This window comes from Sycon ciliatum, chromosome 1 (genome assembly GCF_964019385.1).
Source record: "Sycon ciliatum chromosome 1, ocSycCili1.1, whole genome shotgun sequence".
NCBI classification, from domain to species: Eukaryota; Metazoa; Porifera; class Calcarea; order Leucosolenida; family Sycettidae; genus Sycon; species Sycon ciliatum.
The window spans coordinates 69,245,214-69,261,327 of record NC_088643.1 but is presented as its reverse complement, the minus strand read 5'-3'; the positions used below and the strand labels follow the sequence as shown (position 1 = coordinate 69,261,327).

The following is a 16,114-nucleotide window of genomic DNA, read 5'->3' as shown; positions in this document are numbered from 1 at the left end:
TTTGTGTGTGTGTGTGTGGGGAGGGGGGGGGGGAGGGGCAGTGATTTAACACAGCACAGGAAGTATTGCATCTGCCGGTGCTATCATTGCATGAATCAAGGTTCATCAAAAGGTCAGAATGTGTATGGTGGTGGGCGGGGGACTTGTTTCCATGTGTCTGTGAGTGTGGGCATGCTTGCACTTATGGCTGATGAGAATATACGCGTGTAATGTTCCTGTGGTTTTCCTTGTAAGATGCGGCTATGGACTCAGGCCAGGCAGATGGGATGCTATGCTGCTTTGTGCATGGCAGAAGAAAGTAAGTCATCAGTCATCAGTCATCAGTCTGGCAAGCTTTGTCCAGTCCAGTACAGTACAGAGTCTAAGAGGCGAACTATCTTGAGCCAAGCCACCCACTTTCCTGGTTTTCTTTAAGCTGTGTTCCCAACTGGCGCGTGGACGCGGTACACTTGCGGTTCATACATGGCCAAACGCGCGCTCAGGCTTTCACAAAAAACAGCAATTCGTCTCGTAGTTAGGGGGCGTGATGCCTTCGAGTACTTATTTTTTGACCCCGCCAATCAAAGTGACTGGCATGTACGCTGGTACGTGCCTGATACGCGCTGAAAATTCCAACATGTTGGAATTTCCATTTGGGCGCGTTTCTGTACGCATGGCTACCCAAAAGCCAGCAAAAATACGCACAAATGCGTGGTTTCACGCGTACACGCGCCAGTTGTGAACGCAGCTTTAGAGGTGACGCCAGTGTTTTGCCGTCAATGCTAGCACGATTTCCACATAGCAATTTCAGATACTGTAGTGTCGCGTATAAAAGCATGACCTGTATAGAAGCATAACTCGAATAGAAGCCAATTTTTTGAAGCGCGCCGTAACACGAAGCATGGTTTGAATAGAAGCCGCTCCCTGTAAAGTACATGTGCGAGTACATGCGTGACCGTATGCACTGCACAGTGCAGACTGATGATGTTGACGTTGAAGCATGTTTCGCATAGAAGCATACTGTAAAAGCAGAAATTTTCGGTGGTGTAATATTTTCGGTATTCTCCAAAATCGGCGGTTCGGTGGAGGGAAATTTTCGGTAATAACCCGCTTTCCAGGTAAGTGTACTACGAAAATTTTCGGTGCGTTTCATTTTCGGTAAAAATTGTTGGCACCGAAGTGACCGAAAATAAAACACCACTGAAAATTTCTGCTTTTACAGTAGCTTGAATAGGAGCAGGGTTTGAACCCCGGCTTATACGGCCATAAGCACCTGCTTTTATACGCGACATTACGGTAATTCTCGAAATGGGTATGTCCGGTTAATTAGAAGTCCCGCGAAATCCACTTGCATAGAAAATGTGTGGGATTTGTGCTGATAATTCGAAGTTAGCAAAGCGTAATTAGAAGCGAATTATCAGGATTCCACCTGTACGAGGTGATTTGGCTTTTTTTAACATGGTTGTTAGGCCTCGGTCACACTACGGCAAAAATTCTGCGTCAGCGTCAGAATTATGAGCTTTTCCATGGCGACTGACGCAAACGCGGGAAGTTTGAGCGTCAGACGCTGCTGCGTCTGACGTGGGGAAATCGGCTGCGTTGCCGCCGATGGGAGTGACGCTTGGCGGAAAAACAGTGTCTTTCAAGTAAAATTAGTTTCAAAACAGTTGCTTGAGTTGAGCAGTCATTCGATATTCGTCTCTTCAAGGTTTGTTTTGTTCCCTCTTTTTTCGAGATGAGTCCGTGGACCTACGAGGCCGAGGCTGCTCTGCTCCGAACCTGGCGGAAGAGCGAGGCGTTTTCTGAGAAGAAAATGATGTCGAGAAAGGACCAGTTGTTTGAGTGGGTCATCGGCCAACTGGAGCCTGTTGACTTGTGAGTGTTGTGTTGTCGTCAAGAGCCACAAAAAGGACAACCAGTATGACGAAGTCAGGAAAAACACAGCTGCGATGCGGACTTTTCTTGCCTGATCCATGACACTACAACTGAAAATGGCTTCAAATTCGGAAAGAAACAACAACGATCGTGCACGCGTGGACCTTTCGTCTTCTTGCAATCAAAAATCAATGAAAAATTTGAAAACTTTGTCCGACAATTTTTTGGCATAATAAGCAAAAGGCCGGTTTCCGTGGGAATCCGTGTCGTCATTGAGTTTCCCTGGTGATTTTGTGACGTAGACAAATGCGTCAGGCCGCGGCAGTCATGAGCTGCAAAAAAACAAACACTGTGTGACCCGCGTCTGCGTCAAGTGCTGCGGCTTGACGCTGCGTCCAGCTTCAAACTTGCCGTAGTGTGACCGAGGCCTAAAATGACGTTTTTTCAGCCACTTCTAGGCAAGCTACGTCTAAATGTATTGTTGCAAGTGGAAGTGCTATCCTTCATGCCCGTTGTCTCAAAAAATGGGAATGATCCCACTTTGGAAAGGTCCTGAATCATGTCCTACTTTCATAGTATTCTCAGGATTCAAATAATTGGTGTGTCATTTTTTAACAAATTTGTAAAATGGCATCACAAACTGGGATATTCGGTCATCAATGTTCTGAAGTTGATAGATATCACTTCAAGGATTGCCAGCGGATGAAAATTAATCTGTCAACTGCATTGTATGCTGCGAAAGCCGTGTTTTTGTATTTGTAACTAGTGGCTGTGTAATATGGTAGAATTGGATAGGTAGCAAAGCATCGCAGCCATGTTTTCGTTCTCACAGATTGTATTCCGTGACCTACTGTTCTTCATTATTGTCTTTAGTGATGGCAAGACGGCCTGACGTCGTCCAAAGGCCCTGCGGAAGCAATTCACTGCCCTCCTCGTCCATTTAGGGGCTTTACACATTTTGCACAAAATGGCAAAGCACCCACCACTAGTTATACCGACGTGGCAGGGAGAATTAAATTATATGCACCATATGTTCTGGTCAATGTTGATCTACGATAAACTGGCTCTCATTTGCCACCACCCATGTTTCGATACAGCCATCCGGAGCAGAGAAACAGCCAGAAGAAAAGCAAATTTTATACATTTGTTAAAAATGCCAAATGTTAAAAATAGCCAAATCACCTCGTATTAGACTTTTTTTCTTTTTTTTAAATCGCGAAAGAGCAGCAGCTTTTATTATAGTGAATGAAAAACGTAAAATGGTTGGCACCTATGAAATCAGGGGATGGCCCACGTCTGGTAAAAAAATGCAACGGTATATCGTGGCAGATAGTAAAAGATGATCAAAGAGAGAAGAAAAACTAATGCCAGTAATGGGATAGAATAGCAGCCTGGGCAACAGTAACCTCAGCGGAATAAGTGGGGATGTATGAGAACACACACCTAGCACCGCGCAGACACATATGGCTGGCCCGCAGCAGAGCGAAACACAGGCGGCAGCGGAGCATAGCGATGACTGCAGAATAGCGCTCACATCATAGCGCCCGAGTCGTCAGCAAACCAAGCCTGAACCTCGCTGGGGAGCGCCATTGCCTTGATCAGAGGGAGAATCCCTAACGCGTACATTGCCATTGCGACCGGGTCCCCTTGTGTGGTCCCTTCGCATGACAAGATGGTCTCTCCGCCGACGTGAAGAGCCGCTTGATGACAGTATGTGTTGATTACGAGGGGCGCGAGCGAGGGGCAGAGGTGTCAGATATTGTGGAGGCAGGCCTTCCTGTTCAGGCCATTGAAGGCATTTGCAGCGTCGGCTAGTAGAATACCTTCCGTATCTGGGCTGTCGAATACGGACCTCGATGCCATTCTCGTGTCCTGCGCAAAGCTGGAGACTGCCGGCGGCCTCGCGAATGTCGTCGCCAATGATGGACAAAATGGCCTTTCCGATGATCCGGCGGACAGTTTCGCCGATGCCAATTGGCCTCACTTCTGGCCGTTTGTCCAGGGGGATAAGTCGACAGGCTGTGAAGGCCTCCAGTGACGTGTCGACGAAGGATGTTGCCAATCTCCGTGCGCAGCTGGCAAGCGCATCGCAGAGGCGATCAGAGGCCTCAGCAAAGGAGGTGCACATCCGCCTCCAGGAGTTGGCGTCAACGCCCGATGGTCCAGCTGCACCAAAAGTGTTCAGGGTGGCTCTCCGGATGATACCTCGGTTTAGGGCTTCGAATCGGACGGGATGCGCGGGGTCTGGAGGTTCTCCCGTGATAAGTGAGGCAGGATCCAGCGGTTCGCCATCAGCGTGTTTCTCCCTCAGGACATCGCGCACCGACCTGCCATTCACCCAGGTGTCGAGGTGTAAGGGGCCACCATTGGACTCTGGCATCAGAAGCCGGAGGGCGGAGCTCAGTTTGCCCTTGGTGACAAGGTTGGAAAAGACTTTCCCTTCGTTGTGGCTACCTCGGCCTGTGCTGGAGTCCCGCTGCTTCCTGAGCTGAGCCTGGATGATGTGGCTTTCTTTTAGCAGATCTGCAATTTCACCATTGTTCCATGACTATCCGTCTCTGCAGGCACTTTGAGTGGGATAATCTAGGGGCCCCACAGAGGTTCTGCAGGAGAAGCTGCTGATACAGGAGAGCCACCTTCAGGGCTTGGCCCTCGCTTGGTGCTGCCTGACCGAACCATTCCAGGTATTGGCTGAGCTGGGTGACAAAGGTCTTGCCTACAGCTCCACTGGGTACATCAAATGTATTGGGTGCAAAGTGGACCGATTCGCTGTACGCGGCAGATATGGTAGCCGATGTACGCATGCTATCCATGGGGCCCAGGCTGAAGGCAGATCGCTGCAGCTGTGCGAATGGAGGTAGTGTTGGTAGTGCCACATCCGGTTCCTGGTCTGAACGGTTGTCTGTAGTGTTCACTATTTTGCTCACAGGTTGAGACTGCGACTGATGTAGGTCGCGCAGGAGTCTCACATCTGCAGGTTCAGGGGCTGTCTGGTTGGCCTGTTGAGCTTGGTCTTCCGCACGATCAAGCAGGTCCCATGCAAGTTGTTGGGAGTTCGAAACTATGGTACGACTCGTACCTGCATCTGTTCTGGTCGGCAGTCGCGGGGACAGTGTCCCAGGCCCAGGTGATCTGGGAACGTGACGTACCGTTTGAACTCCTACGAGTACGGGGCTGCGCAAGGCAGGCGGTGGCGGCGCGGGAGGCGCAGTTGGAGAAGGATTGTTTCGGCATCGGTTTTTCTGAGCAGGGCAGCGATTCCGGCATTTACGTCCACTCTTTAGACAGACACAGCCAACACAGGAGCCATTGCCGTTGCACCGGCAACACGGAGGGCCTCCCTGCATGGCGTGTGCTGTCCAAGCTGAAGCTTGAGGTGCGCAGCACGAGAATCCGGCCCAGAACTCAGTACAAATCCGACAGCTCCAAAATCCGAGACCATTCGACACATCAGCAAAAAAATCTTTCTCAAGATCGGAATGGTACGCACAGCTCGATTCGAGCTCCGGTGCGGTTCAGTTCCCGGGTTTCGGCACCACTTTGTGCACACGTCAGGCAGTTCAATATTCTTATTCTTGGGAGAGCTTGATTAGACTGAATTTATTGCTGACATTGCACAAGGGGTAAATTCTTGTTCTCGTTGTGAACTGAGAAAGAAGACCACCTGTACTAGACCGGGATATGGTACGCACTGTGACTTGTGTAGTACGCCTTGTGCTCTTTCTTTGAACTCTGCCATCGCTTGTCTCCAGCTCCAATCCCAATCAATTTGTACAATTTTTCCACAAGATTGCCATTGTCAGATTGCAATATGGTGTGCTGGCCCAGCAAATGTTTTAACCTTTAACAGTTATATGCAGCTGAAAAGAGAGAGAGGATGACTCAGTGTATGTCTGTGTGATAGTACTGAGTATCTGCCTCTGAGTTATTCATGGGTGCGTCCTTATAGAAAAGGGCATGGCGGTTATCCAACTGTCTGTCACTGTGGTGATGAATAGGGCTGTTGGACATAGTTTCCATGTTGCGACTCCAATGAGCTTGTTTTTCAGGATTGATGTACATAACATACCATTCCGTAGTGGATCCATGGACTCATGATATGGGCATACTTCAGACGTTTCCGAGGCAATTGAGATTGGGTGCCCAAGCTTTCAGAACCTCCAGAACATTGGCTACACTTCATGCGCTGTTACGACAGCAGTTATAGACATCGGGCATCAAATGGCTGGTTATAACTACATCAGCCTGACCAAGAGACCCCTTGGCACGTAGCTGGCAGTGTCGACGGGAGAGCAGAAAGATCAACATTAATTAATTTACTCGAGGTCACTCACGTATTGAATGCCTTACATACACTTACTCTGCCTTGCTTACACTGCCTTGCTTGCATTGTTGCCAGGTGGAGAACGTGCTGCTATGGACTTCTCCTTTGAGCTGTTTGCGCATGCGACCAAGTTCTTCGGCTACAAGGTGCGTGCTGCCATACTCTAGCATAGGGATTACTCATACTATGCCCTTTCCGTGCTAATGACGTCTATAGACGTCATGTGCGCTGTACGCCAAACGACTAATGACATCTATAGACATAAGATTTGCACAGGACATCGCAGTGCATAGATCGGTGTACAAACCTTCGTAACTCCGTCAAGAATAAGTCTATCGTGACAATCGATACACAGTTGGAAAGGTATTGAGCTCAGCTCAGGGGTACCCCTTCCCCTTGACCCAGGCAGTATTCCATTCTGATCTTGTGTTCATCATGATTGTCTTGTGCTGGTGTCAGGTCGTACTGCTGGGGCTGTTCAACGGGCAAGGTTTGCCGGACGATCATGAGCTGCTTGTACGCAGTACGGAGGGTGAGTAGAACCCAGTCATGCTGCAGCATATTTTTAAAAACGTAGCCCTTGCTGTTTCACCAACCGCCACACCATAACTGCGCTCTCCAGCCGACCTCTCGACACGTTGCCACAGCACACCACCAGCAAAACGACACATCCGGTGGTACTGAACTCCTTCATACAGCTGTTTTCGAGTACAAAACTCTCATCAGTGGAGGTATATGTTGTAGAATTGCAAAGATATTGATAATCACCGTTTTGTGCTGACAAGGGTGAGCATAATGCACGCGCCTAACACGCGAAGATTAGGACTCAGCAAAAGAACCAAGTGCAAAACATTGAAAAACTAAAACTGGTTGTTCATGGTGATAATGTAAAGACGTGATACTGATAACCAGCTGTGACTTCTATAGATGGCACAGCATAGCAAGTAGCAACGTGAGAGGCCCCTGGCGCATGCACTCCGTCCATTCACTCGCCACACCGCACCTCGCCGTCATCACGCCACAGGCGTATTCTTCATTTCCATGATACTGCTGCAGCTTAGCAATGCAGTGGCAGTGTTGAAAAATACATTCTCACGAAATACTTTATTATTATTATTATTGACTGGTTTGAGGGAAAGAGACAAACGGGATTATTATTATTATTTTTTTTAGTGTTTATTTGAATTCGGATAGCTCAACAGTACAGAAGTACAACTACAAAGAGTACCGAATAGAAGGCCCCGAGAACGGGAAAACCCCAAAAAACCCAAAAAAAACAACAACAATTTACAGATTATGCACATTGCTTGAAAGCAAATCACAACAATGATTAAGAGTTAAGCTGTCTCTTAGCCAAATAGCCAATTTGACGCGGAAATCTGCGGTAGTAGTGCAGGACTTCAGGTCGTCTGGTAAATAATTCCAAAGAAGAGCCGATTTACTTGAAAAGGACAGAAAGCCAGACATAGATCTATAGCGATTGATACTCATGTTATGAGTTGTTGAGCCGCGAGTAGCTCGGGTAGACGTACAGATGGGAAAGAGGGACTGCAAGCAAACAGCCGGCTTAATACAGTAACAGTGGAAAATGAATACAAGGAACAAAAATACTGATCGATATTGGAAAGAGGAAACATTGAAGTGGCGAAGAAGTGGCGCGATATTAGCTTGGGGTGATGCGCCACAAGCAACTCGTACAGCGCGCCGGTGGAGTGAGGCTAGCTTGTTTCTATTTTTAACGGATATAAACGAAAGGTATACAGGGAGAGCATACTCTAGATCAGGCTGAATAACACCGACAACGAAAGTACGGCGGGCAAACAGGTTCATCTGGCGGATAGATCGGCGCAGTACACCGATCTTCCGTGAGGCTTTCCGGACGACATTGTTAATGTGTTGGTCAAAGGACAGCTTATTGTCAACAACGACTCCTAGGCATCTGGTGCTTTCCACTTCCTCTAGCATCACACTTGACAAGGTGATTTGCAGTTGTTGCCTTTGTTGTTGTTGCTGACTTGTTGCTGACTCCCTGTGGCACATTTGGGATGGATTTGCATGACAACGGTTTTGTCGGTATTAATCTGCATGCCAAGGGAGCCAAGGTGGTTGTTTAGTATCTCCAGGGCCGATGACAACTTGGCTTCGGAACGCGCCTTCGACGGATCATTAGAGTAGACTGTCTTGTCATCTGCGAACATCACAAAATATCGTTCGAGAAGCCCATGGGACGTTCACTCTTGATACTGCGCCGTGGTTTGACACCCGCCTGAATATACATGTAGTGCGTCACAGCCATTCTGAATCGTCCCGAATTCTCGCTGCCGAGTTTCAATCTTCATCCATTGTCTCTACATTGGCCTCGTGGTATGGAATAAAGAAATATTCAGGTCGTCTAACAAGATACTATCCTCTCCCTGGATGTGGTGGACGAGCTCTCGAACACAGCGCCAAAATTGATTGAGCATCAGCTGAAGGCGAACGATACATACAGCCGAGAAAGAATGCTCCCCCAGTCAACTTTGCTGTAGAACATCGCCGAATCACCTCAGCTCTACGGACAAGTATACTTGCTTTGCAGAAATGTCATGACTGTGACATCTGCTGTAAATGACGATTCCTCCTCTAATCTGACACCGTTGGCTCCTTGCACAAGAACTTTCGATCTTGCACGGTCGATCACACCGAAATAACATGAAACCTGAAGTAGCGTATCATAGATGCTTGACCAGGCATGCTGGCCTTGGGAAGTATGTCATTACTTCTTGTACTACAGTCCATTTCAAAACTATAGACGCGTAGGGTTTTTGAAATATTTCAAATCTGGCTGGAACTTTTTGAGAATAGTTTTCGGAATATTGCTCAGGATCGCTCCCCAATTACTCTCTTATAGTTTCTAAACAATTGGATAACAGACGCCCAATTTGGAAAATTTTATGCACAAAGTGATCACAGATTTTATGTGGTATAGATGCTGGCATAACGGTTTTTGCCTAGGTACGCGTCTATAGTTTTGAAATGGACTGTAGTAGGCACTTTAGGCGATTTTTTCGAAACCAGAAATGTTCATATTTCTTTCTTGTATCTGATTCAAATAGGTATAGGAAGACTCCACAGAAAATTTAAAGCAAAAAGAACAACCTGGCACAGAGATATAGCCACCCAAAGTTGGAGCAATATATACAGTCCGACCTCGCATAACCGCACACATCCGTTTTCCAGAAATAAATCCGGATAGGCGAGGGAACCGGATAATCAGACACGCATACTGTGTGTGTGCATGGCATATGCTGGAAATCAGTAACCAACGATTTTCTTCCGGATGGCGAGGGATCCGGATAAACAAGGACCGGATAAGCGAGGTCTGACTGTAACGGCAATTTCAGTATTTCGATGACACCAGCACCATGTCGGCACTTGTATCAGTGTCCATAGTTACAAAACACCACACATGTGAATCAGGTGAAAATAATCAAATGAATGCAGAAACAAACATGGCTAGGCACTCTTCATTAGTCTGGCGACTCAGCCGACGACAACGGGTGTTGGCACCATGGCAACTCCATAGCAGCAGCATAACAACAGCATAGCAACCATGCAGAACTGGCTCCAAGTAGGCGCAAGATGACGCTTTGAGGTAAAATGAAGGTAAAGTAAATTAGGTGCCAGAACACATTGTTGCTATGGCATATAAAAGATGCCAACATTGCTCGACAGCAGCGTGAGACAGCACTGACGCACTGCGGGCAAGTACTTTCCATCAGCTATGGTCTCAAACTGGATGGTACCGCTCCTATCGATGGCGTCTGCTTGAAGAGAGGTAAGTTCTTTCCGGAGGGCAGCATTTTCTTTGCGTGAAGCTGTCAAGCGAGAAGACACTTCATCAACTTCATCTTAAGATCACTGACAGACACATCAGATTTGCTTTTCCGCTGAAACTGTCTCTGCCGAAGCCGGTTTTGCAGAGTCTGTCGACTTTCCTTTGATGCTGCTGTCACACTTTCAAGCTCTTCCTCCAAGTCTTGTGAATGTCTCTCTCTTCAACCAATCTTCTTACGAGCATTGCGAACCTGACCTCGGTAATCTTTTAGCTGCGCTTCCAAATCATCCACTTTTAAGCTCAGGTCAGAAACATCCTGTTCAAGCTCGACGTTTTTCAGGAAAACAGGGTCACTGCTGCGGACATCTGACTCTGAGCTGGATCTTGCAGATGCTCTGGAGCTGGAGATGGCACCGGTAGGACTTGTTGCACTGGTGGCGGTGGTGGGGACACCATGCAGCAAGAATTGAGCAGACAGAAATGCTGCCACGGACCCTGGTGAACGTTTTTCAGATTATTGAATTCTTGTTTTATTGTCCTTAACTCGATGAAGGCGGCTACTCAAGGTCTTCGCAGACACACGTGGTGCATCTAATTCTTGCGATAAGAAATGAAAAAACTATCATATGCAAAACATCCTCACTGAATTTTTGAGCCTGTTGAAATTTCACCAACTCCAGCATGAGTCCATTTGTGCAATAGTTTAAATCGCGAACATCGTCGTCAATACTTTTCTTCGCTGCTGGAAGCCACCTGCTGCTGACGATTCGTTCTAACGAGGCAGTTCTGATATCAGCTTTCTTGGTCCAGGTATATGCTGTCCTCTTTCGGCTTGTCGCTGCCAGGAGAGGATGCCTGCTCTAATGCGCCTTCCATAGCACTAGTGACTATTTTCTCCTTGCGCACGGCTGCGTAAGTCCTGCGACGAACAAGGACGCCTGCTCAGCTGATCGGATTCGACTTTAATATCACTTCGCGACGAGACTTCATCTCTGCCCATTAATGGCCAACAATTCCGTAGCGAGTTCCATGAGGACAATGCAGCTGAATTTGAGTTAATCTTACCTAAGCTAGCAAGCATGCCTCCTGTAACGGGTTTGGAACCAATCCCTTCCTTGCTGAGTGCTGCTACAAAGTCGGGCCCGGAAAGAGAGTCAGCTTTCTGTATTCCACTCCAGGTGGCAAGGTTTTCCAGACTTTCGAACGTCAGAAGCACCAGGTTGATACCTTCATTTGTGGTCATGTTGCTACAATAGAGAGGTTGTGCATAACGAAAATTCGTAAAGATCTTTCGGAATCTGAGCCATCTGGAAGTGACGAAAATTCGTAAAGAAAATCTGTTGTGCTCAACGAAAAACGTAGTGTGACCATGGTGACCCTTTCGAGTACTTTTTCCGCTGTTTGCGCGCGTGGTGAACATTTTTTTGGAATCAAGTGTGTACTCCGGTCCATGGCCCACGTGTAGGCACACCACCGAACTGAGTTGGGCTCAAATTTTCCAGCTCACAGGCAACGATCTCCATGGCTGGAGACCCTCGTCGAAACGGTTGGTCGTGAGAACGAAGCTGCCTGAGAAGGGCCAGGTCCATCGCGAGATCAAATGTCCTTCGCTGAGACGTCACAGGGGAAGACGAAGACGCCGAAGTGGCAGAATTCTGCTGCGGGGATTCAGCAGAATAATTTGTCACAGGGCGTAGCGAGCACTGACAGGACTTCCAGATCTGACAGAACTGACAGAACTAGCCGAGCGCTGTCCAGGTGACAGAGGATCGCTGAGAGAGCGGGAAAGAGAACCATCAGCTCCACAGGATGCCGAGTAGGAAGAACTCGCAGAACGACTTGAAAAGGCCATGGCGAAAAAATCTTGACACCACGTGCATCAACACAGCTACATGTACATGTATACAGAAGCTTGCGAGAACGAAGCGAAAGTTCAAAACGTAAGATCTTCAAGTTTCGCGATCGGCCTCGCGAAAGTTCCTTTCCTTTTTCGTTACTCGTGCCCAGACTACGTCTAAGTTACGAATTTTCGTTATGCACAACCTCTAATGATTGACGCACATCGTGCTTCTAATTACGCACCCAATGACGGTTTGAGGCGGAGCTCCAAGGATTGCACCCGTACTCAGAACAAGGAGAAAACGAATTGTGAATGGCGTATACAGCAATTCCAAAGCCATCAGAATCTGAAGAGACTACAGCACTGTGTTGTCTTTGTGAACTTATTAGCTCGGCACAGCCTGGTAGCAATCATGAATGTCAATAAAACTTTCAAAATCAGATTCACTTTAGCTCTGAAAATTTCTCTTAATCTAAACTAAAACTAAATGAAAGACCACCCAGGCCTGAGCATACCTTGTTGGATTGCTCAAGCTGAAAGTCGGTGTACTAAACAACACATGCACCTCCCACACGGGAATGTTCCGTGGACAGGACTGTCTCATCCGTTGTGGACTCATTGGGGCAGCACAGAGAAATGTGGCCGAACCTGGTAGCAATGAAACATAACATTGTAAGGGTGGAATTCGAATCAAGCCCGAACGATGCTATATGCATAATGCTATTCCATCTACTCGACTGTAGACCCCACATTGAGATTGAGTGGATGAAGGCCCCAATGGAAATATTCCTCTGTCCACCCAGAGGGCTCAACACCACAATGGGCAGAGCTTCCTTACCAAGAGGGCAGAACGAGGTTTTTTTCTTGCAACTTGAAAGTTTCATGCTAGTGCGATCCTCAGGCAAAGTAATTTTCACGTGATTGTACACATTCCGTCGAGCTACACCAGCCGGTGAATGCCAGACTTGTTGACGGTCATGGTGTTTTTCACCGCAACACAAGTGACCGAATAATATTATGTGAACGATCACACATGGATTTCCTTGCACTCATGGAGGGTGTTTTGTGAAGCAAAGGCATGTAAAACGGCATTACTGTGGCCCAGCATCATGTAAATTTGTGTGACACAGCCTGTTCAAGGCTGCTATGCCTAAATGCTTATACATGTACGGCACATAGCATTTAGTCCACTGGACCATGACACAAGTTCTTCTATTGCCATCCATTTTCCAAGTCAGGATTTGATTTGACTACTTCAAAAGTATGAGACTATCAACGAGGTGCAATGTTATTTTTCGAGGGACTTTCAGTGACTTTGTATTTAGTTCGTGTCGTACACGTAGCCTTTGCCTGGTATTAGTGGCACCTTACTTATATCTTTCCGGCACTAGCCTGCCGCCATGATTGCCATGGTTACCTGCAGCCCTATTGCAGCATTGAACACTGCACTTCTGTGATGTTGTTGTCCTGTGCTGTAGGCGTTGAATATGTCAAGGCAGTATTGCACGGCGGTCGCATGCAAGGCGCGGTCTTGATCGGCGAGACGGACTTGGAAGTAAGTATGTAGCGTTTGCACACGTGCAGCTGCAATGTGTCTCCAGAACAAAGTTGACACTGGTGTGTGTGCGTGTGTGTGTGTGTGTGTGTGTACGTGTGTGCGTGGGTGCGGGTGGGTGGGTGTGCGTGTGTGTGTGTGTGTGTGTGTGTGTGTGTGTGTGTGTGTGTGTGTGTGTGTGTGTGTGTGTGTGTGTGTGTGTGTGTGTGTGTGTGTGTGCTACAACTGGTGGGACCGAAACAAGTTCAAGTTCCTTCACTGCGGACAGTGCACGTGCACAGTGCACACATGCTAGAGCTGGTGAATAGCCTACAGTCGACTCCACTTCTTATGAACTTGTGTGTAGCAAATATTGCTGTATCATGGCAAACCATTGTCCATGTCCCTGTATGAACCTGTACACCGTTAACTGTTGTGGCGTGCTGCTCTCGTTTATAACGAACTTTATGTTGCAGGGGATCATGAAAACCAAGTGCACTTATGCAATCACAGACCACATGTCGGGTATCACGTTGTGTTTGTACCGTGTGAGTTCATTTCTGAGCATTTCTGTCACAAAGAAATTTGTCTACAAAGAACTAATTCTCCGGCACATTGGTGTTGGTGATACCAGGAGTCCACTGTATGATTCTGTTTTGTATTCTGTGTTGGTGATACCAGGAGTCCACTGCATGATTCTGTTTGTATTCTGTGTTGGTGATACCAGGAGTCCACTGTATGATTCTGTTTGTATTCTGTGCCTAGGAAACGTTTGAAAATCTTATTCTCAACCAGATGGACTTGAGTGCATACGGGGAGTCACTGCTGGACCCTGGTGTTGACATTGAGGATTATTTTGACTGATGTTGGGGGTATTGAAGACTACGGATTTCTTTGGTTGGGGTTGGGAGAGTCAAGACCAGTTTGACTGAGTTCATTCGATGCGACACGACGACTCTCCTCAAGGCTATACGACTAGCAATCCAACGGCATCGGTTGCTGCAGCTGGGGTATGCACTGTGAATACAGGATGCTGCCAGTATCAGTATCATGAAAGTGGTTCCAGCCCATACCCACACGTTGTATGCCTGACTATCGGCCTGTGTGCAGGCTACAGAGCAGCTAGTGAAGCCAAGGTTTGAATCAGGGAAGAGCTTGAACTTCACACGGGGTTAACAAGTAGACATGCAAAGACCGTGTCTCTTGCCCAATGGCAACATCTGAACCCCGTCTTTCCTCCACGCATCGTTATCAGTTCAGCAGCATTTGTCGTTGGTGGCATGGACGGAGAGTATCGCAAGGTGCCGATGAGATGAAGAAGTGGTTGTTGGACCTGATGATGGCAGGGCGGACATTCTCTTTTGAAGGTATTGTGATAGCCACCTTCCCTGATCTGTGTCCTGCCCGCGTTCTGGCGTGCCAACTTGACATACTTACCACTTGCCTCCACCGCCTGTCTTGCAAAAGTGTACATTGTTGCAGTACCATGCTCTAGCATGGACCAGTGTGCACATGCTGTATTCTGTAGCCATTACTTTTCCAGCTGAAAGGGGCTCTTAGGGTACATGTATGTCCTCTTCAAAATCAACTTCACGTATAACGGGACTGAATTCAGCCTGTGTATAAGTGTGATCGCTTCCTGTGGATTAGATGGTTACATGGAGCAGTCCTTGTCAACTAGAGCCGTCAAGTTGGGGTCTGAGTAACTCATGGTGGGTGTTTTCTACTGGTTGTTCGCGACTGCTCAATCTGAATCATCTTGAAGACAGAGTCAGCCATGATCCAAGTCTGTGTTTGCCATGTGCAGCACTCAGAAAGACTGATTTTTGCATTTATTTATTTCACAATTAGGGTGGCAAGTGGCTACAATACGTATTATGTGGGCTATTGTGACCAGCTATGGCGTGTGAGAACGAAACTGATGCAATATGAACTAAGATTTTATTCACTTTTTTTAATGTTATACTTTTGACTGGCTGGTCCATGTCTTAGCCTTTACGGACCGTCAAGGAATTCTAGTCTTTCTCTACCCAGTTCTAGGACCTTTTTATACATTCCATCTGAAAACATAAGGTTGGAGTTCACACATATCCTTGTGTTTCTCAGATAGAGAGTCTGATGTTTCTTGAATAAAGAATTGCATGCTGAGCTGCTTCTTGAAGCATGGAATGGGGCCATGCGATGCAAATTGCTGGTGTTCTCAGTCTTTCTAAACTATTGATTTTCAATGCATACATGTACGTATGTATGCTGAAACTTCTGTTGTACTTGCCAGGAACAAAGCAAGAGTGTACTGTATGAAATTCCAGGCATCTCGCCTAGCATTTTCAATGCTTTCTCAGGTGCCCGACTGTACTGTACCTTCTCCGGGATATCCATCTCGACTCTTGTGCTCTATTTTGGACTTTTGGTATTACAATTATTTTAGTCTTGAATATGATTACACATTGACATAGTAAGAAAGTTGGTCGGTCCAAAAGTTTTGAGCTCGCGCTTTTCCTGCCACCTGGACTTGGCCTTTGACTGACTCGCGACTGCCGCCCAGAGCACCCGAGAAGTCCAACGAATCTTTGACTCAGCAAACCTGCAAACAAGCACCACTCCCTGCTCAATGCACAGTGCTTCAGGGAATTCACCCCTCGTCAGTTGAGGTTGAGTAGGCTGAGGAAGATTGTGTCTGAAGAACACCACTTATGCAGTACTATTCAGGCCGAAACATCACATACCAAATTTCACATATGCTCC

At 47.2% G+C, this 16,114-nt stretch overlaps 1 protein-coding gene across 1 annotated transcript in view; it reads left to right on the top strand.

Moving 5' to 3' along the window:
* The window catches only part of LOC135805123 (pyridine nucleotide-disulfide oxidoreductase domain-containing protein 1-like), a 35,564-nt gene extending 20,034 nt beyond the window's left edge, over positions 1–15,530 (top strand). The window contains exons 12-16 of the mRNA XM_065319124.1: positions 235–298; positions 6,254–6,324; positions 6,638–6,710; positions 13,314–13,390; positions 14,135–15,530. Coding sequence (XP_065175196.1) covers positions 235–298; positions 6,254–6,324; positions 6,638–6,710; positions 13,314–13,390; positions 14,135–14,233 — 384 coding nt within the window. The 3' untranslated portion in view covers positions 14,234–15,530. The remainder of the gene's footprint in view (positions 1–234; positions 299–6,253; positions 6,325–6,637; positions 6,711–13,313; positions 13,391–14,134) is intronic.
* The last annotated feature ends 584 nt before the right edge of the window (positions 15,531–16,114 follow it).